General features: G+C 34.2%; 1 protein-coding gene across 1 annotated transcript; it reads left to right on the top strand.

Moving 5' to 3' along the window:
• The first annotated feature begins 8,439 nt into the window (after positions 1-8,439).
• On the top strand, positions 8,440-15,888 carry LOC139861804 (subtilisin-like protease SBT4.3). Its single transcript, XM_071850326.1, has 8 exons — positions 8,440-8,633; positions 10,102-10,348; positions 11,763-12,267; positions 12,370-12,464; positions 12,567-12,785; positions 12,874-12,988; positions 13,077-13,293; positions 15,230-15,888. The coding sequence occupies exons 2-8, from the start codon at positions 10,179-10,181 to the stop codon at positions 15,814-15,816; spliced, it is 1,908 nt and encodes a 635-aa protein (XP_071706427.1). The 5' UTR covers positions 8,440-8,633; positions 10,102-10,178; the 3' UTR covers positions 15,817-15,888.
• Positions 15,889-27,741: the final 11,853 nt, after the last annotated feature.

Raw genomic sequence — 27,741 nt, forward strand, 5'->3', positions numbered from 1 at the left:
GTTTGTTTTATTTCCAACAACCAAATCAAGAAAATCGTTTTCAAATCTAAAACAAATCCTTTACATAAAGTTGTTTGTTTTATTTCCAACAACCAAATCTAGGAAATCGTTTTCAAATCTAAAACAAATCCATTACATAAAGTTGTTTGTTTTATTTCCACGATGGAGATGTTTCACCTAGTGCAGGAATAATACTTCCGTAATCACTCAAATTTGTGATAATGGAAAACCACTTTCGGGTCCGGGCAATCTATCACTTAATGGGTGTACACTCCGTACCTCCTAACCCGTTTACAAGTGTAGATTAAATCTCTCAATTACACTAAATTTCCAACAGAGTCAATCTCAATCACAACCCCATAACCTGAATCAGACACTATAACTTGGAAGTGGGAATTTCCACCCATTTGTTTTGGGTTTGTATTTACATGGAAATGATCAGATAACTTAGCTTAAGGAGTACGACTTTAGATTAATCTGTATGAAGATTAATAATTGCTGTTTACATCTTACTGAAATGTAATTAGTAACTACACTGAGATTGATGGCTTCCTCTCTGAGCTCGTAGTACAGATTTTCAAGATTGTAGTGCTTCTTCTCAAACGAATCTTTTTGTTCTGTAAGCTCTGCTTGGTACTCTAAGATTTGTTGGTTCAACGAATATTTATTCCGTTCAAGCTCATTAACCAGGTAAAGCAATTGGTCGACACCAATTTCCGGTTTCTTTGAATCACCCGATCCACTTTTTGAAGTTAAGTTGTCATACAGTTTAGCTACATATGGTGTAATCTTTGGTTGTATTGTTAACAAATACGAATTTTGTGGTCAGTGGCGGAACTTGAACCCAATCACAGATAGGGCGGGAGGAAAAACATATTAAATTTTTCATTGATGTCAGGTGCAAACACTAATAAAAACCTTATTTTTCAGTAAAAAAAAAAATTTAGTGTAGATTTTTTTTTCTTTCCGAAATCCAGTTGGGGCGAGTGCCCCGCGCTGTCCCTACTTTCTTCCGCCCCTGTTTGTGGTTTTTCTGTTGTTCCCATGTAGGTTTTGAGGGTTCAGACGTTTTTGAATTAGGAGTGGAATTATTCGGGTGAGACATTTTAAGAATAAAATGACTAAACCCTGGAAAACCTTTCAAATCCGAAAAGTACGTAAAAGTTCGACAAGTTTTTGATTTAAAAATTTTTGTTTTAAATATTTTCAATTAAAAACGTTTTTGGAAAAACTTTTGAAAATGATCGTGTTAATTCCTAAGTTAAATAATAATAATAACGAAAATGAAATTTCGTTGGTATTTTATTAGAAACATAACGAAAATTTAACTTTTAAAATTTGGTGAGGTCAATTAAGCGGGTCAGACTTGGGTAAATGAACCGGATTAAGTCCTTGGGTCCGGGAGTCTTGTAGAAGTGAGCAAGGTTCAAATGAAATAGAGTCTTGAGGTAAAGTATGTAACATATAAGCCTAGTAACAACTTGATTATTGGGCCAAGATGTTGGATTGGGCTTAGGTTAAACAACAACTTAATATCTGCACAGCTGCACTTCGCCACTCACAAAAAAAATTAGGCATTCTGTTATAATTTTGTAAGCTTATAACTACCTTTAGTGGCCTAGTTCTTGACTGTAGACTACTAATAAGTATATAGAGAGAATATGAGAGAATATGAGAGAATATATTTAGTGTATGTTTTATAAACTCATAACACACATATTTATACTCAAAAAATCTACTATACAATATCTATAATAATAATAAAATTAACATCCAATTTAACTTTTATAACACTCCCCCTTGGATGACAATTTTATTAGAGAATAACTAGTACTGCCTCATTAAAAACCTTGCTAAAGAAAACCCATTGGGATAAAACTTTAGCTAAGGGAAAAAGAGTGCATCATAGAGTTGACTCCCCCTCAAGTAGGCAACGCCTGAATTGTTACATCTTCTGAACATGCCTCGTGCCAATATTATGAATGTGTGTTCTGAAAATAGCAGTTGGAAGTGCTTTGGTGAAAAGGTCAGCAGAGTTTTTGCTGGACTGAACATATCTCATTTCAATCTGGTTGTCCTTAATGAGATTTTGAGTGTATGAGAAGAATCTAGGAGGTATGTGTTTTGTTCGATCACTTTTGATATACCCTTCTTTCATCTGTGTTATGCAAGCTACATTATCTTCATAGATAGTTGTTGGACTTTTATCGCGTTCTAGTCCACAAGAATCAGTAATGAGTTGTGTCATTGACCTCAACCAAAAACATTCCCGAGTAGCTTCATGTAATGCAATCACTTCGGCATGATTTGATGATGTTGCAACAAGTATTTGTTTTTGAGAACGCCATGATATTGCGGTACCTCCATTTAGGAATACATATCCATTTTGATATTTAGCTTTATGTGGATCAGATAAATAACCTGCATCTGCATAACCAACCAAATCTTGTTTCGATTCGTTAGAATAAAATAATCCTAAATCAGTAGTTCCTCGAAGGTATCGAAATATGTGTTTGATCCCATTCCAGTGTCTTTTGGTAGGAGCTGAGCTGAACCTTGCCAACAAATTAACTGCAAAAGAAATGTCAGGTCTTGTACAATTTGTAAGATACATAAGAGCTCCAATTGCACTAAGATATGGTACTTCTGGTCCTAGGATATCTTCATGATCTTCACAGGGACGAAATGGATCAGTGTCAACATTAAGTGATCTAACAACCATAGGAGTACTTAATAGTTTTGCCTTGTCCATATTAAAACGTTTTAAAATCTTTTCAGTATATGTTGTTTGATGTACAAGTAAACCATTAGGCATATGTTCAATTTGTAAACCAAGGCAATACTTGATTTTTCCGAGATCTTTCATTTCAAATTCTTTCTTTAGAAGTTGAATGGCTTCATGGATCTCTTTATTTGTACCTATGATATTAAGACCATTGACATAAATAACTACGATATATATCTGGTCATTGTTTTCATAATTAAAACACATGTGCAAATAAGTTTATATGTATACACTTTTCTTATCAAGTAATCACTTAATCCGTTATACTATTGTATCAACCCATATAAAAATCTTTGTGATTCAATGGAATACATTTCTTTAGGTTTTGCGTTAGATATTTCTGATACCTTAAACCCTTCAGGTATATTCATATATATCACTATCAAGTGATCCATATAGATAAGTAGTAACAACATCCATGAGATGCATTTAAGTAACTACCAGGTTGATTAAGTATCTAATAAGTAATTGTATCCATTACATAAGGATAAGTTTTCCTCATAATTCATTTCTGGTCTTTGTGGGAAACCTTGAGTTACAAGTCTAGTTTTGCCTTGTATCTTCATTTGCACATTTCTTTTTCGGATAAAAATTCATTTATATCCCATACGTTTCACATCTTTAAAAGTGATAACGATTGATCCGAAAACTTTTCTTTTATTGAGTGATTCTAATTCAGATCGTATTGCTCCTTTCTGTTGAGCTCAATCATGTCTATTTTGATATTCAATGACAGATTTTGGTTCCAGATCATCATCTTTATTCATGATGTCATTGTAACATTATATGAAAATATCTCATCAAGATTTTTCATTTCATTTCGGTTCCATAATATTGCATAATTTATTGCAATTTATGTATTTACATTTATCAATATCCTCTGCAGAAGGAATATTGATTTGTGGTTCTTCTTGAACACTTTTTTTTTACCTCATTATCAGCTGATTTTTATTTTCTAGGATTTTTATCTTTTGAACCAATTTGTCTTCCACGTTTCAGACGTGGCGAAGACTCATGAGTGACATTATTGCCAGCTTTTGGAATTTCAATTCTAGCTTAAGCATTTACTGCTGGTATATATGATTTAGTCACTCTTTTTGTATCTTTAAATGCATAAAGTAATTAATTTGCAAGTTCTTGTATATGCATTATTTTTGAACTTTCGTTTCGCATTCTTTTGTGCGAGTTCTATATACCTTAATTGATGTTCACATAATGAAGCATCTTTTTATTTATTTTTCATTTCTCCCCCTAATATAGGGAACAATGTTTCATTAAAGTGACAATCAGCAAAATGTGCTGTAAAACATCACCCGTCATGGGTTCAATATATCTTATGATTGAAGATGTTACATATCCAACACATATTTGCATCCTTCTTTGAGGAATCATTTATTGTGGTGGTGCAATTAAAAATACACTGCACAACCAAATGTTCTAAGATGGAAAATATTTGGCTCTCGACCAAAATTAAGTTGGTAATGGAGAATATTTATGACTTGCACTTGGTTTAATGCGAATTAATGTCGCATCATGTAATTTTACATGTCCCCATATAAATATTGAGAGTTTTGTACTCATTTCAAATTGTCTAGTTATTAGCTGCAAGCGTTTATCTATTGATTTAGCTAAACCAATTTTGTGTATGCACATGAGTAACTGGATGTTCAACAACAATCCCTGTAGACATATAATAATCATTCAATACTTGAGATGTTAACTCACCAGCATTATCAAGTCTCATCCTTTTAATGATGTAATCAGAATAATGTGTTCTCAATTTAATAATTTGTGCAAGAAACTTTGCAAATGCCATATTACGGCTTGATAACATACAAACATGAGACCATCCGCTAGATGCGTCTATTAGAATCATGAAATATCAAAATGGTCCACATGATGGATGAATTGGTCCATATATATTCCCTTGAATTCTTTCAAGAAATATTGGTGATTCTTTCTCAATGTGCTTTTCATTAATCACCATATGCACTTTTAATCATATGCGCTGCGCTTTTCATCATATGCGCTTTTCATCATATGCGCTTTTTATCATATGCGCTTTTAATCATATACGCGCTTTTCATCATATGCGCTTTTCGGTGCTACATAGATATTTCTCATTATCTGTTATCATTTACTGATAATCATATCCATTATGATATATATATATATATATATATATATATATATATATATATCAGAGAAACTCAATTAATTTCTCTTTGATTTTGAGAAAACAAGGCATTGTTTTTCAGAAAATTTTTACCATTTGGTAATATGAATTTTTGCCTTTTCCGTTCCTTATATCAAGTTTGCAAGACCTGATATAGTATTTATAATTCCTTCATTTGATTTAAATCAATGAAATATTTCTTAGATTTGATCATAGTGTGTATGTTACCATTATCTGCAAACAAGTTACAATCTGAGAAAGAACCGCATTAGAAAGCGACTCAACAATCGTACTAGTAACCTAGTAGCAATAGTCATGATAAACCCAATTAATCATCATAAAACTGGACTCCACATAATTTATTTTATTATTTTTATTATTATTATTATTATTTTTTTGCATAAAATAATATATATCAAATATAAGGTAACATTTCAAATATTAAATTACCATGTAAATCGATCTAATATATCAAAGGTCTGTGAATTATATTCACTTGAAAGATATGCATATTAAGTATACAACTAATTTATGTACAGATCAAATATATTTCTAATCTTAAAAGATCATGATGATTATCAATTATGCATTAAATATTAAAATAATCCAACATGCAATTTATCGTGATTTAAAAAAAAAATTAAATTGCATCAGTGTATAACACATATAATCATGTATATGGCGAGAGTTTAAAAGAGTACACCGATCACAAAATAATATGCCAATCTAATCCACTAACTTATTAATCAATTAGATTAATAATAGCATAGGTCATGATATAACAAATTAATATAACCACTTTTTCCAAGTTTCATGTTAGACCAATTAAAAACTTACAAGGTAGCAACCATAACCATGTAGCATATATAATCACAATATATACATATATAAGTATAAAATTACTTGATGCATACATCAAATACACCAAGTATACTTTGTCTTAAAAAAATCATGATTATGATTCATCAATATTCATTCCATAAATAGAATATTCCTAGTCAATACAAAACGTAAATCAATGATTATATTCATCATGCATAAGACTCAAAAATAGTTATTCTATCCGAAGATAACTAGACACAAATATGTTCTATAACATGCTCATATGTAGTCAATTTATACAATCATACAAGTTAAAACAGTATACCACAATATGATAACATGAGAGTAGCAGATCATAGTATTGCAATATATATATATATATATATATATATATATATATATATATATATATATATATATATATATATATATATATATATATATATATATATATATATATATATATATATATTCTTCTTTTTGGGATAATATTCACAACTATTTAATTACTTCATAGACCTAATGTGTTAATAACTCAAACGAGAAATATACAGTTTACGACTACATATATATTATAATAATAAAATATATTCAACAACTTAGGTAGAGTTTTGGTATACACAACTTTTGATTTCATAACCTGCTTCATATTATCAAATAAAATATAAATCATATTATACCAATTTTATAGGCTGACTAATCGTTTACATATTCAGTTAACAAAAAAAAAGGAATATATTCGGAACTTATGTTCCTTTCTTATTTTAACTTTTAAGATTTACTTTTAATAAAAATACAAACTAGTTTTTCTATTTTAACTTTTAAGATTTACTTTTAATAAAATACAAACTACTTTTTTTTTATTTTAACTTTTAAGATTTACTTTTTAAAAAAATACAAACTATTTTTTCTTAATTTAACTTTTAAGATTTACTTTTAATAAAAATATAAACTACTTTTTTTATTTTAACTTTTAAGATTTACTTTTAATAAAAATACAAACTACTTTTCTTATTTTAACTTTTAAGATTTACTTTTAGTAAAAATACAAACTACTTTTTCTTATTTTAACTTTTAAGATTTACTTTTAATAAAAATACAAACTACTTTTTTTATTTTAACTTTTAAGATTTACTTTTAATAAAAATACAAACTACTTTTCTTATTTTAACTTTTAAGATTTACTTTTAATAAAAATACAAACTACTTTTTCTTATTTTAACTTTTAAGATTTACTTTTAATAAAAATACAAACTACTTTTTCTTATTTTAACTTTTAAGATTTACTTTTAATAAAAATATAAACTACTTTTTTTATTTTAACTTTTAAGATTTACTTTTAATAAAAATACAAACTACTTTTCTTATTTTAACTTTTAAGATTTACTTTTAATAAAAATACAAACTACTTTTTCTTATTTTAATTTTTAAGATTTACTTTTAATAAAAATACAAACTACTTTTTCTTATTTTAACTTTTAAGATTATAAATTTAAGAATAAACATTAGTATGCATGAAATAAATAATGATTAATTGCATAAGTAATCATAAATGTTAGATAACATATAAAGACCCCATCGTATTCGTATTGATCAGAATTAATCTCGACCCATGGTACCGTGTTGTCAAATGACGTGTTGCGTACATAAAGTACCGTGTTGTCAAATGACGTGTTAAGTATAATCATGAGGTCTTATTAACATAAATATAAATGTTAGTGAAGTTAATAAGAGTTAGATTACAGAAAATATAATTCAGGCGGTATAACCGACCATATATAACTTAAATAACATAAATATAAATGTTAGTGAAGTTAATAAAAGTTAGATTACAGAAATATAATTCAGGCGGTATAACCGACCATATATAACTTAAATAACATAAATATAAATGTTAGTGAAGTTAATAAAAGTTAGATTACAGAAATATAATTCAGGCGGTATAACCGACCATATATAACTTAAATAACATAAATATAAATGTTAGTGAAGTTAATAAAAGTTAGATAATTTCTTACCTTGATTAGTGACGTGTGCTTGCTTAGATAAACTTTGATTATACGGAGCACTTCGTGCTGATACCGTGTTATAATTTTGTAGGCTTATAACTACCTTTAGTGGCATAGTTCTTGACTGTAGACTACTAATAAGTATATAGAGAGAATATGAGAGAATATATTTAGTGTATGTTTTATAAACTCATAACACACATATTTATATTCAAAAAATCTACTATACAATATCTATAATAATAACAAAATTAACATCCAATTTAACTTTTATAACACAACACTAAAAAGAATATTAATCGATCAAAAGTGATTTGATTAAACCAAAAAGTGCATGGATCAACTAATCATAAGTAAACTGCTAATCAATTTAAAATGTGCTAGGCAACTTATTTAAATGGGCTTGCACTTGTTCACTTAATATTGGGCCTGTCAAATAAAACGTGTATATCTGTAAAAAGAAAATAAAACTTAATAGTATATCTTTACTTCTTCATCGCGCTTAATCCCCAATTCAAAACAAAGAACCCTAAAATCTCAAATCAATACCCCCTGCAAAATTAAACGTACGAGTGATACACGAGTGGGAAATCACACAGTACGAGTGGGAAATCAAACGTGCGAGTGATACAATAACTCACACGAGTGGATATACGAGTGGTGTACGAGTGTATTGTGAGACTCGTACGAGTGATACGTAATATAAGTGGTTGCAGTGATTACTCATTCGAGTGATAGAGTGGTTTCTAAGGATGCAAATGCAGATTCAGATTCCGGCGACTTAGGTGGTGGTTTGTGGCGGTGATACGGTGGTGCACGAGAGTTAATGTCCAAAACAGAGGTAAAAATCACAATTTCGATTGCAATTTGTTCCCTGAGTATCGATTAACAAAAATCAACATCAGATTGATCCAAAAACGTTATGAATTTTCTGTTTTAAACTTTTAATATCAGTTTTGATTAAAAAAAAAAACGTTGACACAGAATTTTTGACTGAAACACTATCAAATAACCAAATTAAGATTTGAAAACTTGAAGGATTAATAACGACATAACTTTAAATCGTTCTACAATTCCAGAATTCGCTAAAACACAACAGAAATTAATCCCGCTAAAATCAGTTTGACTTTGTGAAAAGGTTTGACTCAATGATTCGATGGCTCCTTTGTTTGTTAATCAGTTATGATGATTGAGGAAGCTTCAGTGATTCGTTAGAAACATATAGCACCTATTAACTTGATCTAGAAATCAACAGATTGATCTATGGATCAATCTCAGTTGACTTTCGCAGAAAAGTCAACAACCTGAAGAACAGTACCTGCAATCTGAATCAATACTGTATACACACGAATTATAGAAATGGAACGATGTAGATACCTACTTACACGCTGATACCACTTGATAAGAATAGATTTAGCTACGATTCATGTTTAGGTTGAGTGTATTGATCGATCACACTAAGTTATGGTGATGAATATGATATATGAATGTTGAAGACGATGATGAATGAGAACACAAAACTCAGTAGATCTATGTAACAATCTGTATATTGATCATGAATTTGTAATCTATACAATATTGTAGCCAAAGGATTCAACCACACTTAGATTGATCCACGGCTTTCTTAAACAATCAACTTGATATGGATTAAGTTGATGTCACAAGGTTAACCTAGTCTCTCAATGTGTTTGTGAGAGTAATTGGGGGAGACACACTTTGAGTGTGTGTAATTGTGAGCTAGGTGGTGAAAGGCTTAATATTCTTAGGGTGGAAAATGATATTTATACTCGTATCATTTTCCTTACATTAAGAGCTAAATCATTAAGCATAGTGTAATTAATCACATAATCATATATCTATTATCGCAAGGAATTCTATTCCTAACAATTTTTACCTTAGAAAACTCTACTGCTATTTACTTCAGCATCTTCTTCTTGATTTCTAAACAAACCTAATCCTCACAAATATGAACATGGTAGTTTTGGTTTATAAGCCAATAGCTGAACTATAGCTTGAAATTGAACTTCATACTTGCATGACTATCAACAACTTACCAGAAGTCCAATTTCGTATGACAAGAATCAATGTGAAGAAGTTATATAAAGCAGAACCAGCAATTGCTATAGACTAGCAAGATACGTGGGTCATTTATAAATAAATTTATTAGCTAATAGTATTCATTAAGCTTAGTACTATGTAAACAGATTGCAATAACTTAGTCAATAATAATATTAGTGTTAGTTATTCTAGGTTAAGATTTAGTACGTGAATAATATACGCGTAACTAATAGCTACGTGTTGACAAACAGGATACCCTGGGGTGGTGTCTGTATTCCCTAATGAAAAGCATAAGCTCCAAACGACAAGATCCTGGGATTTTATCGGAATGTCACAAACAGCTCAAAGAGTACCCGCTATCGAGAGCAACATCATTATAGGAGTGATAGATAGTGGGATATGGCCCGAGTCCGAGAGCTTTAACGATGAAGGATTGGGCCCCGTACCCGCTAAATGGAACGGCACTTGTCAAGGGGGTGACAATTTCACCTGCAACAGGTCCTTACTTCTTAAACTTGCTAAAGAGTCAAAAGAATTTTTACTGTCATGTATGTAGGGTTTAGCATTTGTTCCTGCATAGTTACAATTCGATATTAATCGACGTTATATAATTTACAGTTGTTAATGTTCTTTGAGACGTTAATTACCGATAACTACTTACATAATTTTCGGTGGCCTCTTTCTGCATAAACTGACCATCACGTGTGCCTAAACAATAATACTTTGAAATTGGATTTATAGCTCCAAGTTGATGGAGTCACTGTTTAAATACATGAATTAATATACGGATAAGAACTATGAAACAAAATGGGTTGACCCTTAACCATATTACAAAATGGGTCGACCCTTAAACATATTTTCAAACAGGTCCCCTTACACAAATTACCAAACGGGTCGAACCTTACCCAAATTACCAAACGGGTCAACCCTTACCCTTATTACCAAACAGGTTGACCTTTACCAAAACTGTCTACAAAGGGGTCGACCCTTACCCATATTACCAAACAGTTCGACTTTTACCCAAATCGTCTACAAACTTACACGTATTACCAAACAGTTTAAACATTACTCAAATTGCCTACAAACGGGTCAACCATTAACCACATTACTGAAAGGTTTGACCATTACCCAAATTGCATACAAATGGGTCGTCCCTTACACATATTACCAAACAGGTCGACCTTTACCCAAATTGCCTACAAACTGATCGACCCTTACCCATATTACCAAACAGTTCAAAAGGTCAAATATGGTCAAAGTTTGGTTAACGTCAAAAAGTCAAATATGGTTAAAGTTTAGTCAACATTTTGATATATTTAAAATTAGGGGTTACTTCATTTTAATGGGCCACTATTTTTTCCTAGAGAGAACGAACATTAGATGTTGATAGCACACAAGTTACAACTTACGTCTTCACGAATGAAAGGAGTTATAATTATATAGATTTTTTTTGCTTAGTGGAGTTACCTGACTTAACATGCTTACAACTTAAGTGAAAGGATTTATATATTTTTTCTTTTTTTTTTTTTTTGGTCAACTGTGTTCCTCAAACTTACAGTAACTAAACTGTCAACTTTTGTTCTTTTTGTCATTGTTTTTCGCTATGTTTTAGTTGTGTAAGTGTGCAGTAGAAACATTGATAACAGGATGTAACATATTTTTTTGGTGGCCCTTTAAATTCATCTGTTCATTGCTACAGTGTTTTCTTGTAGCATCTTATCTTCCATTTGTAAAAAATGTACAAGTATACTAATGTACCTGAAATGAGCACTATTGCTTGTTTACAAACAACAATTCATAATAAATAAAAAATGATTCAATGAGCTTATTAGTACAAATATAACCAGCTCAAATATATATTAATGATCAAACACATTCATCACTAATATAATGGTATGCTCTAAACATGCAGGAAAATAATAGGAGCTCGTGTTTATAACCTAGATGTTTTCGAAACGGACACCTCAGCAAGAGATTTCACAGGACATGAGACCCATGCTGCGTCCATTGCAGCTGGGAATGCAGTGAGTGATGCCAGCTACTATGGTTTAGCAGCAGGAGTCGCGAGAGGAGGGGTCCCGTCTGCAAGAATTGCTGTCTATAAGGCATGCAGCAACGATCAATGTTACGGGGCAGATATCTTAGCTGCGTTTGATGATGCGGTGGCTGATGGAGTTGACATTATTTCAGTTTCACTTGCTTTAGAGCATCGATCTGAGCTTAACTCTGATCCGATTGCACTTGGTTCTTTTCATGCGATTCAGAAAAGTATTCTGACAGTCAATGCAGCAGGGAATAATGGTCCCGCTGTTTCTACTATCGAAACTTATGCTCCGTGGGTCCTATCAGTCGGAGCAACTAATACTGATAGAAGAATTATCGATAAACTTCTTCTTGGGACTGGTGAAGTTGCACTGGTAAGTAGTATTAGTTAAGTTGTACCTAGTTATATAACCTCTGTTTGGGTGTCATATATACGTTGGTTATCAACTGATGGACCTAAATACATGTATTTTCAGGGTCATGGTATTAATGCTTTTCCATCAAGTGATGGAACAGTACCTCTTGTGTATGGTGCAGAGGTGACTAGTACCTGCACTGAAACTGATGCAAGGTAACTTTAATGCGAGTAATCAATTTCTTTCAATCACAAAATTACGTATTTTTTTTAAATCAGCATATGAATATGAATGATTAACATAATACTAATTTACAGGATGTGCGCTACACGTTGCTTAGAGAGGAGTTTGGTGGAGGATAAAGTAATTCTCTGTGATGCTTATCCCGACTTAAATAAAGTTATAGCATCTGGGGCCGTTGGGTTCATCATCCGAGATGTTGAAGAAAGTAATATCTCCATGATCACGCCCTATCCGGTCATATCATTAGATCAAAATGTTCTCGACTTGGTCAGGACATATAAGAACTCTACCACGTACGTATTGACTCTTTTTTACTGATCTTCTTTGCTTGATATATGCGTATTTTTGTTCTTTAGAGACCTAATTTTGTCATTTAAACAGAGAACCTAGAGTACAAATACTCAAAAGTGAAGATATGTACGAGCCAGCTGGTCATCTTCTTGTTGCCAAGTTTTCAGCCCGAGGACCTAACAGATTTTTGGATGATATAATCAAGGTACAAAAGAACTAAAACTGGGTTGACAGTTTGTAGAATTTATTTAAGGTTAATCAAGTATATTATATTATATATTATGTTATTGTAGCCGGATGTAGTAGCTCCTGGTGTGGAGATTCTGGCTGCGTATTCACCTGTGGCTTCGCCTTCTGATCATCCATCTATCGATATGAGGCAGTTAACGTATAATATCATGTCTGGTACATCGATGGCGTGTCCACATGTAGCTGGTGCAGCAGCTTTTGTGAAAAGTTTTCATCCGGATTGGTCCGCTTCGGCGATTAAATCTGCTCTGATGACTACAGGTACTTAATTTCTTATCCTAATCTTTCTTGGCATTAGTCATTATGTTATAGTCTTCTTGAGTTGAACAACCGAAGAGAACTGATTGAGCAACTTAGGAGCTGGAATTATGAACAAGGCTCCGGAATTGAACGATTAATTGACTTTTGGAAATCTTCATACAACTTTTTAATAGAATCAATTGTGTTGATTTAGCCCCTGCTCCTAATCTAATGTTGGCATCATCTTCATCTTGCCAACCTGAATTCTGTATACCCCAAATAAACATATTGTTCATATTTGCGTCTGTTACATCCTCTCCTTCATTGTCAACATTCACTGGTGTAGAAAAGTCAACAGTCTTCATGCTTGTGGGTTTGACTTTTAGGCCAATTTCGAACTCAAATTCCTGCTCCGAAGCTTTCCCTTTAATCAATTCTTGATCCGCCGAATTCCCCATTCCTTCCTTTCTTAAGTCAACAGGATCATCCATATCTTCTTCTCTACAATTTTAACGTTAAGCCTTACTCTTGACTATCTCAACCCTTGACTGATTTATTAGAAGAAGATGTATCACTAGCTTCAAATCTTTAAAGTCACATTTCTTCCTAAACTTTTCTGTTTCACTACTGTGATTTTCTTCTTCAGCACCTTCTATTAGGTTTTCCATATATAGGGTCAGATTTAATCACATGTTTCAAACCCTCAACGAGCTTGGGAAGATCAGATGCAACCTTGCACTGAACCGCAACACACACAATGGGTGAGACAGAAAACTTCATGGGACAAATGGGGTGAGCATCAACTTCCGGTTTGAACATACTAACACCACTCTTAATATCCGGTTGCAACCCCCCAATATCGGTGACATTAGTTTCATGTAAACCCCTATATTTGAACAAAGAATCAATTGCTTCATAAAATTCTTGAACCGATACGTGTTGTTTGAGAAAAATTTTAAGTGACATTTTATTAAACACCTTGTATGCATGATCAACTCTCACAAGTTTTAATTTACTATTGTTGTAATCAATCACTCTATCTCTCTAATCGCCAACAATTTGAGAGCTAAACTTGGAATCTTTAACATCACAATTCAAAAGTTGCAGAGATTGTTCATTACCTCGGTTAGGTTTTCTGTTTCTGAATTGTTGCAATTCATCCTTGAAACAATGTTGCTGTTCAAGCACATCATCAAGGATTCAAGTCGTTCATTGCTTCGCTTGCTCTTGGTTGTCATAGTCTGATTCAGCTCCTTAATGGCACTCTTCAAGAGATCAAGAATGTCACTGTTTTTGTTAATATATCTTTGCCTTGAGAAAAAAAAAAAGGTCACTGTTACTTCTTGTAACCCAGGTTGAAAATACGGGGTCGAGACGGTAGGGACATTACAACGTCGCAATAGAAAAAACGGGGTGGAGACGGGGTCGACGGATGTTGACCAACGTTGACTTTTTATATATATGTCAAACATAAACATGTATAACATTAATATTTCAATGTAAACATAGATATTTGCCTTTAATTTGAAATATTTATGTTTAAAATGTTTTTTTAAATTTATTTAAAAAGTCAATGTTGGTCAACATACGTCTCCAACCCGTCTTGGCCGTTTTTCTACCGTCTTTTTGGCGTTGTTGACCGTTTTTTAACCGTTTCTAGGTCCGTTGCAACGGTAGCCTGATAAAACCGTTGCGACGCCCATCTCGACCGTTTTTTACAACACTGCTTGTAACCAAATAGTCCATGTCTGGAGCACGTGCAGATTTAAACACATAACACATTAGTCAAGTATATCACTCCATAAATTCCTGAATAGAGGAGGTACAGAATATGCTACCTAGCCTGCTACTTTTTAATCTGCGTTTTAATCGTAAAATCAAGTAGGCGCAATTATTTCTATTGATTTTGTTCATGAGATTTAAAGCTTGTTCATAGAAATTTTTTACTGTTTCATAGCACGGGAGCTCAACGCTAACCTCAATTATGGAGCAGACTTCGCCTATGGATCTGGGCTTATTGATCCTATAAGGGCCATAAATCCGGGCCTCGTGTATGAAGTTTCTGTAATGGAGTACTTGAGGGTATGGTGCAACATGTCTGAACCCGCATCCACAGATTTCAGTTGCTCTCCGACGTTAACTTCGAAAGAAATCAATTACCCGTCCATGGCTGTTCGGCTGAAGAAGAAAGATGCGTTCAAGGTATCCTTCCCCAGAACTGTAAAGAATGTGGGTCCGGCTAACTCCACGTACAAGGCATTATTCAAAGGAGACCGTTCGAAGCTGCGGATCATTGTCAAGCCTGTCACATTGCATTTCTCTGAACTGAACGAGAAGATGTCTTTTACTGTCACCGTCAGAGGAAAACAAATGACACCGTGGACTATATTACGTTCTTCACTGATGTGGACTGACGGTGTTCACTATGTCCGGAGCCCGATTGTAGTGTATGCAAAGGAAATCACCAAGTCTGGTGGAAAACGACAGTCAAAACCATCAAGGCTTCACATATTTGTAATCTTTTTTATAATTGTTCTGTTGTAGTATGTAATCACATATTATGAACTTTGAACTTGTTAGTTTGTAATTATGAATGAAATATTTATGCTTGGTATTTAAACTGTATCTAGAAGTCAAAGAACTCTTAAATTCAATTTTACTCAATTCTTGCAACTCTAGTACCAATTTCAAGCAACCATAGAATATCATGTTAGTCTGATAGCTTGATAGGGTGATGGTCTTGGTAATAGTATGATAATCTAATAGTATAACAGTTTGATAGTTTGATAGGCTGATAACCAGATAGGCTGATCTCCTGATAACATGATCGTCGGACCGTATTGATCAATAGTCTGATGTCTGAGGGTCTGAAGGTCTTGTCTGATAGTTTGACAGTGTAAGAATCTGCTAGTCTCGTTATTCTGCTAGTCCTGTTAATCTTTTTCAGTCTTGTTAGTCTGTTTTTTCAGTCTCGTTAGTCGATCTGTTAGTCCCGTTAATCTTTTAGTCAGTTAGCCTAATTGTCTAAGATTATGTTGGTTATTCTGTTAGTCTAATAGTAGTAGTTAGTCCAACTAACATTTTATATTGGTGTTAGAACTAAAACCTGTTCGTATCAAAATCACTGTGATCACGCCATAGCTAACCCTAAAAATTGGTATTAGAGCACAACAGAAACATCCTAATCGATCCAGATCATTCAATTTGTGTTAGATTTGAAGTTTAAAAAAAATTATCACAGTTGACTTTTTCTCTGAAAAAAGTCAAACTCTATTGGTCGTTAGAAAGATCTAGTAAACGAATTGAAGTGTTTATTTTTATTCATAAGCTTAGAAATATCATTTAGCACCGTCCTGGAGCTTTAATTCGGTTAATTTCATTGGTTACAGCTGGTCACATACGAGTTGTGGTGCACAACTGCACAAGAACCCTAGATATCTTCACAGCCTTTAGTTAATAATCATATAATTAGCACTTTTTAATCATAAATCAAATAATTAGCACCTCTATCAAGTGTTTTAATGTTGTCTTCAAGGCTAACTTGATGTTGTCATATATCAGCCAGAGATCAAATTTTCCACCCATTTAAATGACCCGTAAAATTACGGGTTTGTTTAAACGAAACAATTTAATAACATGTTTTAGGTATTAAGTGAATGTAAATGCTAAATTCATTTATTTTAATTACGCGTTTGACTGAGAAACTTGTCGTTGTTTTTACAAATATATAGAGACATATATTTTCTCATACATATGTAACGTAATTAATTTCGTAAAAAGAATGCATATTTGAATATTAATAATATAATAATAATTATAATTATTATATTAAAAGTAAATAATAATAATAAAATTAGCTCAAAGTTGAGTATTTATATTTTTAATAATAATTATTATTGTTAGTAATAATAAATGACTTTTAAATTTTTTTTAGAAAATTAAAATTACAATTTAGAAGAGATTAGTATTTCTTTTTATAAAAAAATTTCGTATTATTTTTTTAATTAAATTAATATATAATTATGACATCATCTTTATAAAAATTTAAAAGGTAATTAACTTAATGATAACATAATCATTTTAGAGCTTCATATGACTATATAGATGGACAACGTTTTCTTTTTGAAAATATTTTCGATTCCATTTGAATTTTCGTTATTTATGTTATACGAACTCAGGACACTGATCGAGATGCTGGATGGTTTCGGCCTCAACGACAGCGAAGACAAATGGGTTTGGAACTTGGACGCTGACAAGCCTTTTACAGTCAAAAAGTTATCGGGTTTAGTTGATGAAAAAATCCTTAATGTGGGAAACAACACCTCAAGCACCTTATGAAATGTCCCGTTCTTATTGATTAAAAACGTTCCATATTAATTGATTTCGTTGCGAGGTTTTGACCTCTATATGAGACGTTTTTCAAAGACTGCATTCATTTTAAAACAAACCATAACCTTTATTTCATCAATAAAGGTTTAAAAAGCTTTACGTAGATTATCAAATAATGATAATCTAAAATATCCTGTTTACACACGACTATTACATAATGGTTTACAATACAAATATGTTACAACGAAATAAGTTTCTTGAATGCAGTTTTTACACAATATCATACAAGCATGGACTCCAAATCTTGTCCTTATTTAAGTATGCGACAGCGGAAGCTCTTAATAATCACCTGAGAATAAACATGCTTAAAACGTCAACAAAAAATGTTGGTGAGTTATAGGTTTAACCTATATATATCAAATCGTAACAATAGACCACAGGATTTCATATTTCAATATACATCCCATACATAGAGATAAAAATCATTTATATGGTGAACACCTGGTAACCGACATTAACAAGATGCATATATAAGAATATCCCCATCATTCCGAGACACCCTTCGGATATGATATAAATTTCGAAGTACTAAAGCATCCGGTACTTTGGATGGGGTTTGTTAGGCCCAATAGATCTATCTTTAGGATTCGCGTCAATTAGGGTGTCTGTTCCCTAATTCTTAGATTACCAGACTTAATAAAAAGGGGCATATTCGATTTCGATAATTCAACCATAGAATGTAGTTTTACGTACTTGTGTCTATTTTGTAAATCATTTATAAAACCTGCATGTATTCTCATCCCAAAAATATTAGATTTTAAAAGTGGGACTATAACTCACTTTCACAGATTTTTACTTCGTCGGGAAGTAAGACTTGGCCACTGGTCGATTCACGAACCTATAACAAATATATACATATATATCAAAGTATGTTCAAAATATATTTACAACACTTTTAATACATTTTGATGTTTTAAGTTTATTAAGTCAGCTGTCCTCGTTAGTAACCTACAACTAGTTGTCCAACGTTAGATGTACAGAAAAAAATTGATATATATTATCTTGAATCAATCCACGACCCAGTGTATACACGTCTCAGGCTAGATCACAACTCAAAGTATATATATTTTTGGAATCAACCTCAACCCTGTATAGCTAACTCTCACATTACTGCATATAGAGTGTCTATGGTTGTTCCAAATAATATATACACATGGGTCGATATGATATGTCAAAACATTTGCATACGTGTCTATGGTATCTCAAGATTATATAATATATTAGAATACATGTATAATACAATATAAGTTAGCTAGGATATGATTAGTATAGATTTGTTACCAATTTTCACGTTGCTACAACAAGAAAAATTATCCAATCTTGTTTTACCCATAACTTCTTCATTTTAAATCCGTTTTGAGTGAATCAAATTGCTATTGTTTCATATTGAACTCTATTTTATGAATCTAAACAGAAAAAGTATAGGTTTATAGTCGGAAATATAAGTTACAAGTCGTTTTTGTAAAGGTAGTCATTTCAGTCGAAAGAACGACGTCTAGATGACCATTTTAGAAAACATACTTCCACTTTGAGTTTAACCATGATTTTTGGATATAGTTTCATGTTCATAAGAAAAAACATTTTCCCAGAAGAATAACTTTTAAATCAAAGTTTATCATAGTTTTTAATTAACTAACCCAAAACAGCCCGCGGTGTTACTACGACGGCGTAAATCCGGTTTTACGGTGTTTTTCGTGTTTTCAGGTTTTAAATCATTAAGTTAGCATATCATATAGATATAGAACATGTGTTTAGTTGATTTTAAAAGTCAATTTAGAAGGATTAACTTTTATTTGCGAACAAGTTTAGAATTAACTAAACTATGTTCTAGTGATTACAAGTTTAAACCTTCGAATAAGATAGCTTTATATGTATGAATCGAATGATGTTATGAACATCATTACTATCTCAAGTTTTCTGGATAAAGCTACTGGAAATGAGAAAAATGGATCTAGCTTCAAAGGATCCTTGGATGGCTTGAAAGTTCTTGAAGCAGAATCATGACACGAAAACAGTTCAAGTAAGATTTTCACTCGAAATAAGATTGTTATAGTTATAGAAATTGAATCAAAGTTTAAATATGAGTATTACCTTGTATTAGAAAGATATCTTACTGTAAATAAGAAAGATTTCTTGAGGTTGGATGATCACTCTACAAGATTGGAAGTAAGCTAGCAAACTTGGAAGTATTCTTGATTTTATGAAACTAGAACTTGTAGAATTTATGAAGAACACTTAGAACTTGGAGATAGAACTTGAGAGAGATCAATTAGATGAAGAAAATTGAAGAATGAAAGTGTTTGTAGGTGTTTTTGGTCGTTGGTGTATGGATTAGATATAAAGGATATGTAATTTTGTTTTCATGTAAATAAGTCATGAATGATTACTCATATTTTTGTAATTTTATGAGATATTTTATGCTAGTTGCCAAATGATGGTTCCCACATGTGTTAGGTGACTCACATGGGCTGCTAAGAGCTGATCATTGGAGTGTATATACCAATAGTACATACATCTAAAAGCTGGGTATTGTACGAGTACGAATACGGGTGCATACGAGTAGAATTGTTGATGAAACCTGAACGAGGATGTAATTGTAAGCATTTTTGTTAAGTAGAAGTATTTTGATAAGTGTCTTGAAGTCTTTAAAAAGTGTATGAATACATATTAAAACATTACATGTATATACATTTTAACTGAGTCGTTAAGTCATCGTTAGTCGTTACATGTAAGTGTTGTTTTGAAACCTTTAGGTTAACGATCTTGTTAAATGTTGTTAACCCAATGTTTATAATATCAAATGAGATTTTAAATTATTATATTATCATGATATTATGATGTACAAATATCTCTTAATATGATATATATACATTAAATGTCGTTACAACGATAATCGTTACATATATGTCTCGTTTAAAAATCATTAAGTTAGTAGTCTTGTTTTTACATATGTAGTTCATTATTAATATACTTAATGATATGTTTACTTATCATAATATCATGTTAACTATATATATAACCATATATATGTCATCATATAGTTTTTACAAGTTTTAACGTTCGTGAATCACCGGTCAACTTGGGTGGTCAATTGTCTATATGAAACCTATTTCAATTAATCAAGTCTTAACAAGTTTAATTGCTTAACATGTTGGAAACACTTAATCATGTAAATAACAATTTCATTTAATATATATATAAACATGGAAAAGTTCGGGTCACTACAGTACCTACCAGTTAAATAAATTTCGTCCCGAAATTTTAAGCAGTTGGAGGTGTTGACGTATCTTCTGGAAATAAATGCGGGTATTTCTTCTTCATCTGATCTTCTCGTTCCCAGGTGAACTCGGGTCCTCTACGAGCATTCCATCGAACCTTAACAATTGGTATCTTGTTTTGCTTAAGTCTTTTAACCTCACGATCCATTATTTCGACGGGTTCTTCGATGAATTGAAGTTTTTTGTTGATTTGGATTTCATCTAACGGAATAGTGAGATCTTCTTTAGCAAAACATTTCTTCAAATTCGAGACGTGGAAAGTGTTATGTACAGCCGCGAGTTGTTAAGGTAACTCAAGTCGGTAAGCTACTGGTCCGACACGATCAATAATCTTGAATGGTCCGATATACCTTGGATTTAATTTTCCTCATTTACCAAATCGAACAACGCCTTTCCAAGGTGCAACTTTAAGCATGACCATCTCTCCAATTTCAAATTCTATATCTTTTCTTTTAATGTCAGCGTAGCTCTTTTGTCGACTTTGGGCGGTTTTTGTAACATCCCGCCTTTTTCCATTTACTTTTCCGTTATACTAATATAAAGTCCGTTATATGTTTATAACATCTCCCGTTGATACGCGTTTTAAATTATCTCGTTTAGGTAATTCCCGCACCCGAACGAAAGTTGAGGGACTAAACTTGACAAGGGATCAAACCCTTGACTAGGTCAAAGGGTCAAACCCCTTTCACCCATTCATTATCATCTCCATCTCTCTCTCTTTCTCTCTAGCAAGAACACACACCCATTTACCAAATTCATTCAATCATCATCTAAATTCGATCTAGGAGGCTTACAACAAAATAAACTACATATTTGTGATCCTCTCTTCATCCTCTTCATTTTGGTACCAACTTCATCTCATTTGGGTAACTTTCTAAAATCACTAGATTTTGTGTTCTTGATGTTTTTAACTTATAAAAGTGTTAATTAGTGTCTATGGCTCAAGTCTAACATGAATATATGATTTATATGCTCGATCTCGTTGTTTTAGTGTAACTAGCATGAACTTGAATTTTGGTGTGTTGTTCTTGAATTTTGGATGATCATATGTTGTTAGATGTTAAAAGTTGATGTTTTAATTGTGTTACTAGCATCACTAGCTTCAATTTGATGTGTAGGTTGCCTTAGAAAACTTCATGAACTTGATTATTGATTTTGGTGAATTTGGGTTAGGGTTTGATGAACTTGAAATGGACTTTTGATGCATTGAATGCCATGGATTATTATTGGTAAGTGTTTAGTTGGATTGTATGCTTGATTACCTTCGAAATGGCATATCATTCATGTAAATTGGTTGCCCGAATCATTGAATTGCATTTATGAACTTGTATGCGGTTAATGTTAAGCATTAGATGCGGTTTTGGTTGTTGTAATAGGTAGATTGATTGATGAAATGTGTTTAGTTGTTTTCCTCGTCAAATTACCTTCCCAACGGTATAAGATACTTGTCTTGATTGTTTGCGGATCATAAATGGTGATTGTTTGAAGTTAGGTTCGTGCATAAAACTTAAAAACTGCCAGAATTCTCTGCACAGGTAATGGCGCGGCGCGCCATATACCCGCGCGGCGCGCCATTTTGGTCTGTCCAACTTGGTCAATTTTTGAATAATGTTTGCTATGCTACGCACCTCCGATTCACATGTAACTTGTCCTAACATGCTCATACATGATTAAAAACCTCAGAAAAATAGTTCGGGACACGACCCGAACGTGTTGACTTTTTCGTTGACTTTGACCGACCAAGGTTTGACTTTTTGTCAAACTTAACCAAATGATTATGCAACCTTCCTAACTTGTTTATATACTTGTATCTTGCATGAAACTTGACAATTTGATTTCACATGCTAAATAATCGAGTCGTAACGAGCCATAGGACTAATTGAACATCTTTGACCTATCGTGTTTACCGTTATTGATACGACCTATTTGTTTAGGTCAAGACTAGCACTATCCTTCACACACGTTATTTTGTGAAGTACTTTTCGTACGTGCACTCAAGGTGAGATCATAGTCCCACTTTTACTCTTTTAAACTTACTTTTGGGATGAGAAAACATAAACGTTTCTTTTGAACTAAGTGAACACAAGAACGGGAAAACAAACATTCTACATACGAGTTTAGAACGAAAATCCTCAATCCGATTATCATTAGTTACATCAGATGGTGTAAGCGAGAACTTATGTTATATGGCCATATGGGTTGACAACCCTCATCTTTGACGGTTCGCTACCGTCTACGGATGAAATATATTTTCGGGAAACAGTGTTGTTCTAGCACTAATTTATGGGGTATTCAACGGACGGAATGTTAAGCTTTGATAATTGGGTGCTCGTGAATATTAACTTTTAGAATGTACTATGACTTTATCAATATTGCAACTCTTGTGGTTCAGCTTGCTTTTACTCATTTACTTATTTAAACCTATGATTTCACCAACGTTTTCGTTGACAGATTCTCTATGTTTTTCTCAGGTCCTTGAACTTAGGTGATACATGCTTCCGCACATACTTTTTGATACTTGCATTGGATGTCGAGTATACTTGCATACGTGGAGCGTCTTTTTGGCTATTTTAAACTATGTCGCACGTGTTTCATATGAACAATAACTTTTGTTATGTACTTGTCTTGGGAATTACTTTTGTAAACATTGAAACATCCTTTATGAAATGTATGCGACATATTTTCGGTCAAACTTTGTTATAAATACTTATAACCATGTAATGGGACCGTACGTAGACGACGCCGTCACTTGACGATTTGTCGGGGTCGCTACAAGTGGTATCAGAGCTTTGGTTGTAGGGATTTAGAGTTCATTGGTGTCAACCCCGAGTCATAGGGTACATTGGTGAGTCTAGACTACAACCGGCATATAGACTTGACATAGGAGTTACCTGACAAATTGTGCATTTATACTCTGACTCTTCTACTCATGTCTACTCTTATTCTATCTAAATCTTGCATTATATAATTTAATTGACACGCCACCTTGACTATATGATGTAATGTCGAATGCACATATGAATTAGGGTAATATAATTCCCGGAAATTATATTACGGTGACTCATATGAACATACCGACATTATGACATAAAGAATTTAAGGCGGGTCAAGGATAATTTTCTCTCTATCTTTATCCCATATCACGGTTAGTATTATTTAGAATACTAACCAACGGTATTCTTTTGTTTTGAAGGAACAATGGCTCCTCGTCATGTACGCCGCAATGAAACTCCCGAACAAGCTCTCGAACGGATGATAGCTACCGCCGTAGATGCGGCCATGGCCGGTCACTCTTCCAACAACAATAACAATAACAACAACCACAACAACAACAACAACAATGGGGCCGGTAACTCTAGCGAAGGGTGCTCCTACAAAGCTTTCATGGGGTGCAAACCTCACACTTATGATGGAACCGGGGGACCGGTTGTGCTTACTCGTTGGTTTGAACAAACCGAGGCCGTCTTTAGCATAAGCGGTTGTCGGGATCAAGACAAGGTCAAATACTCCACCCACACTTTCTCCGGAATTGCTCTAACATGGTGGAACACCTATGTTCAATCGGTGGGTACCGATGAAGCTCATGCCCTCTCTTGGGCCGATCTAAAGGAAAAGATGATTGTTGAATATTTTCCGCGCGAAGAAACCCGAAAGCTTGAGGAAGAACTAAGAGCTTTGAAAGCGGTCGGAAACGATCTTAAAGCTTATAATCAACGCTTCGCCGAACTATCCTTGATGTGTCCTAATCTTGTTAACCCCGAATCTCAAAGGATTGAGCTCTACATGCTCGGTCTTCCAAAAAGCATCAAACAAGGGGTGATGTCATCCAAACCCACTACTCATCAAGCCGCTATGAACATGGCTCGCCAACTAATTGAAACGGTTGACGAAATCGTAGTGCCGGCTCCTAAGGCCGAGGATAAGTCTAGTAGCAACAAAAGGAAATGGGAAGCCACTCCATCAACCTACTACAACAACACCTTCACCAAAAAGCCTTTCAACAACGACGGCAAGAAGGGCTATGTCGGAAACTTACCTTTTTGCAACAAATGCCACAAGCATCATCACGGCGAATGTAACAAACTAGTTTGTCACCGTTTCCAAGGTGTTGGTCATAGGGCCAACAATTGCACAAGCGCCGCCCCCGTTGCTCGAAAGGGGCCCAATCCTCCAAAAACGGTCACTTGTTACGAATGTGGCCAAACGGGCCATTATAAGAACGAATGCCCGAAAAAGAAAGCCAACCCCAACAACCGAGGCCGAGCCTTTAACATCAACACCGAGGAAGCCCGAGATGACAATGAACTAGTCACGGGTACGTTTCTTCTCAACAACTCTTATGTTACTTGCTTATTCGATTCGGGTGCCGATAAATGTTTTGTGTCCAAGACTTTGGCTCCTACCCTTTGCACTCCACCACACCCTTTAGATACTACTTATTCCATCGAAGTGGCCGACGGAAAACTCTTAAGTGCCGACACATATTACCGGGGGTGTACTTTGAACATTTTGGGTAAGGAATTTGAAATTGACTTGATACCCATGGAATTAGGGAGTTTTGATGTAATAATCGGTATGAATTGGATGGTCAAAAATAAATCTCACATTCTTTGCGATCTTCACGCAATCCGAATTGCTATCGAGAATGGTGAACCATTGATTGTCTATGGCGACAAAAATTGCACCGGACTCAATCTCGTTTCGTGCCTTAAAGTTCGAAAGCTACTTCGCAAGGGTTGTTTCGCGATTCTTGCTCACGTTAAGAAAGTCGAGGCCGACGAAAAGCGCATCGAAGGTGTGCCAATTGTAGTGACTTTTCCGATGTATTTCCCGACGAATTACCGGGTCTTCCACCTCATCGACCGATTGAATTTCAAATCGATCTTATTCCAGGAGCCGCACCCGTAGCGCGTGCACCATATAGACTCGCTCCATCCGAATTGCAAGAATTACAAAGTCAAATCCAAGAGTTACTTGACCGTGGTTTCATTCAACCTAGCCATTCACCATGGGGCGCTCCGATTTTGTTTGTCAAGAAGAAAGACGGATCCCTACGAATGTGCATTGATTATCGTGAACTAAACAAATTGACGGTTAAGAACCGATATCCTCTTCCTCGCATTGATGACCTTTTTGATCAACTATAAGGTTCTCGTGTATACTCAAAAATCGATCTCCGTTCGGGTTATCATCAACTAAGGGTTAAAGGGGAAGATGTCTCCAAAACCGCTTTCCGGACTCGTTATGGTAGTTATGAATTCCTTGTCATGCCTTTCGGTCTCACTAACGCACCAGCGGTGTTCATGGATCTCATGAACCGCGTGTGCAAACCTTACCTCGACAAATTCGTTATCGTGTTCATCGATGATATTTTGATCTATTCTAAAAACGAAGAGGAACACAAAGAACATCTCCGACTCGTGCTCGAGCTCTTGAGAAAAGAGCAACTATATGCCAAGTTCTCCAAGTGTGAATTTTGGTTAAAGGAAGTTCAATTTCTTGGTCATGTTGTAAGTGATCAAGGCATTAAAGTCGATCCCGCAAAAATCGAAGCCATTAGTAAATGGGAGACTCCTACTACTCCTACTCAAATTCGTCAATTCTTGGGTCTCGCCAGATACTATCGTAAATTCATCAAGGATTTCTCCCTAATCGCTCGTCCTTTAACCGCGTTAACTCACAAGGAACGAAAATTCGTTTGGACCTCCGAACAAGAAACCGCTTTTCAAATCTTGAAAACTAAGCTAACCACCGCTCCTATCTTGTCACTTCCCGAAGGCAATGATGATTTTGTTGTATATTTTGATGCCTCGAAAAACGGTTATGGATGCGTATTAATGCAACGAAAGAAAGTCATTGCTTATGCCTCTCGACAACTCAAAGTCCACGAACGAAACTACACGACACATGATCTTGAACTCGGTGCCGTCATCTTTGCACTTAAGTTATGGAGACATCATCTTCTTGGTACCAAGAGTACTATCTTTACCGATCACAAAAGTCTCCAACATATCTTCGATCAAAAGCAACTAAACATGAGACAACGAAGGTGGATTGAGACCTTGAACGATTATAATTGCGAGCTTCGTTACCACCCCGGGAAGGCAAATGTAGTGGCCGATGCCTTAAGTCGAAAGGAAAGAGCGGTGCCTCTTCGTGTCCGAGCTTTGAATATCACCATCCACTCCAACCTTAATAGCCAAATTCGGGTAGCCCAAGATGAAGCTCTTAAGGGAAACAACATCGCACGCGAACTTTTAAACATTCTCGTCTCCCGATTCGAAGTTAAGGAGACCGGACTTCGATATTACGCCGGAAAAATTTGGGTGCCTAGATATGGCGATCTACGAAACCTCATCCTAGACGAAGCCCACAAATCGCGATACTCGATTCATCTCGGCGCCAATAAGATGTACCATGACCTTAAAGAACAATATTGGTGGCCGAACATCAAAAAGGAGGTTGCTAGATACGTCGCCAATTGTTTGACTTGCGCTAAAGTCAAAGCCGAACACCAAAGACCGTCCGGGTTACTTCAACAACCCGAGATCCCGCAATGGAAGTGGGAAAGGATCACGATGGATTTTATCACCAAACTACCGAAAACGTCGGGCGGTTATGATACAATTTGGGTCATTGTTGACCGTCTCACCAAATCCGCGCACTTTCTCGCCATGAAAGAAACCGACAAAATGGAGAAACTTGCACGACTTTACATTAAAGAGATTGTAGCCCGACACGGAGTACCGTTATCGATTATCTCCGACCGAGATGGCCGTTTCGTTTCTAGATTTTGGCGTAC

The sequence above is a fragment of the Rutidosis leptorrhynchoides genome, chromosome 8, assembly GCF_046630445.1.
Source record: "Rutidosis leptorrhynchoides isolate AG116_Rl617_1_P2 chromosome 8, CSIRO_AGI_Rlap_v1, whole genome shotgun sequence".
Classification (NCBI taxonomy): domain Eukaryota; kingdom Viridiplantae; phylum Streptophyta; class Magnoliopsida; order Asterales; family Asteraceae; genus Rutidosis; species Rutidosis leptorrhynchoides.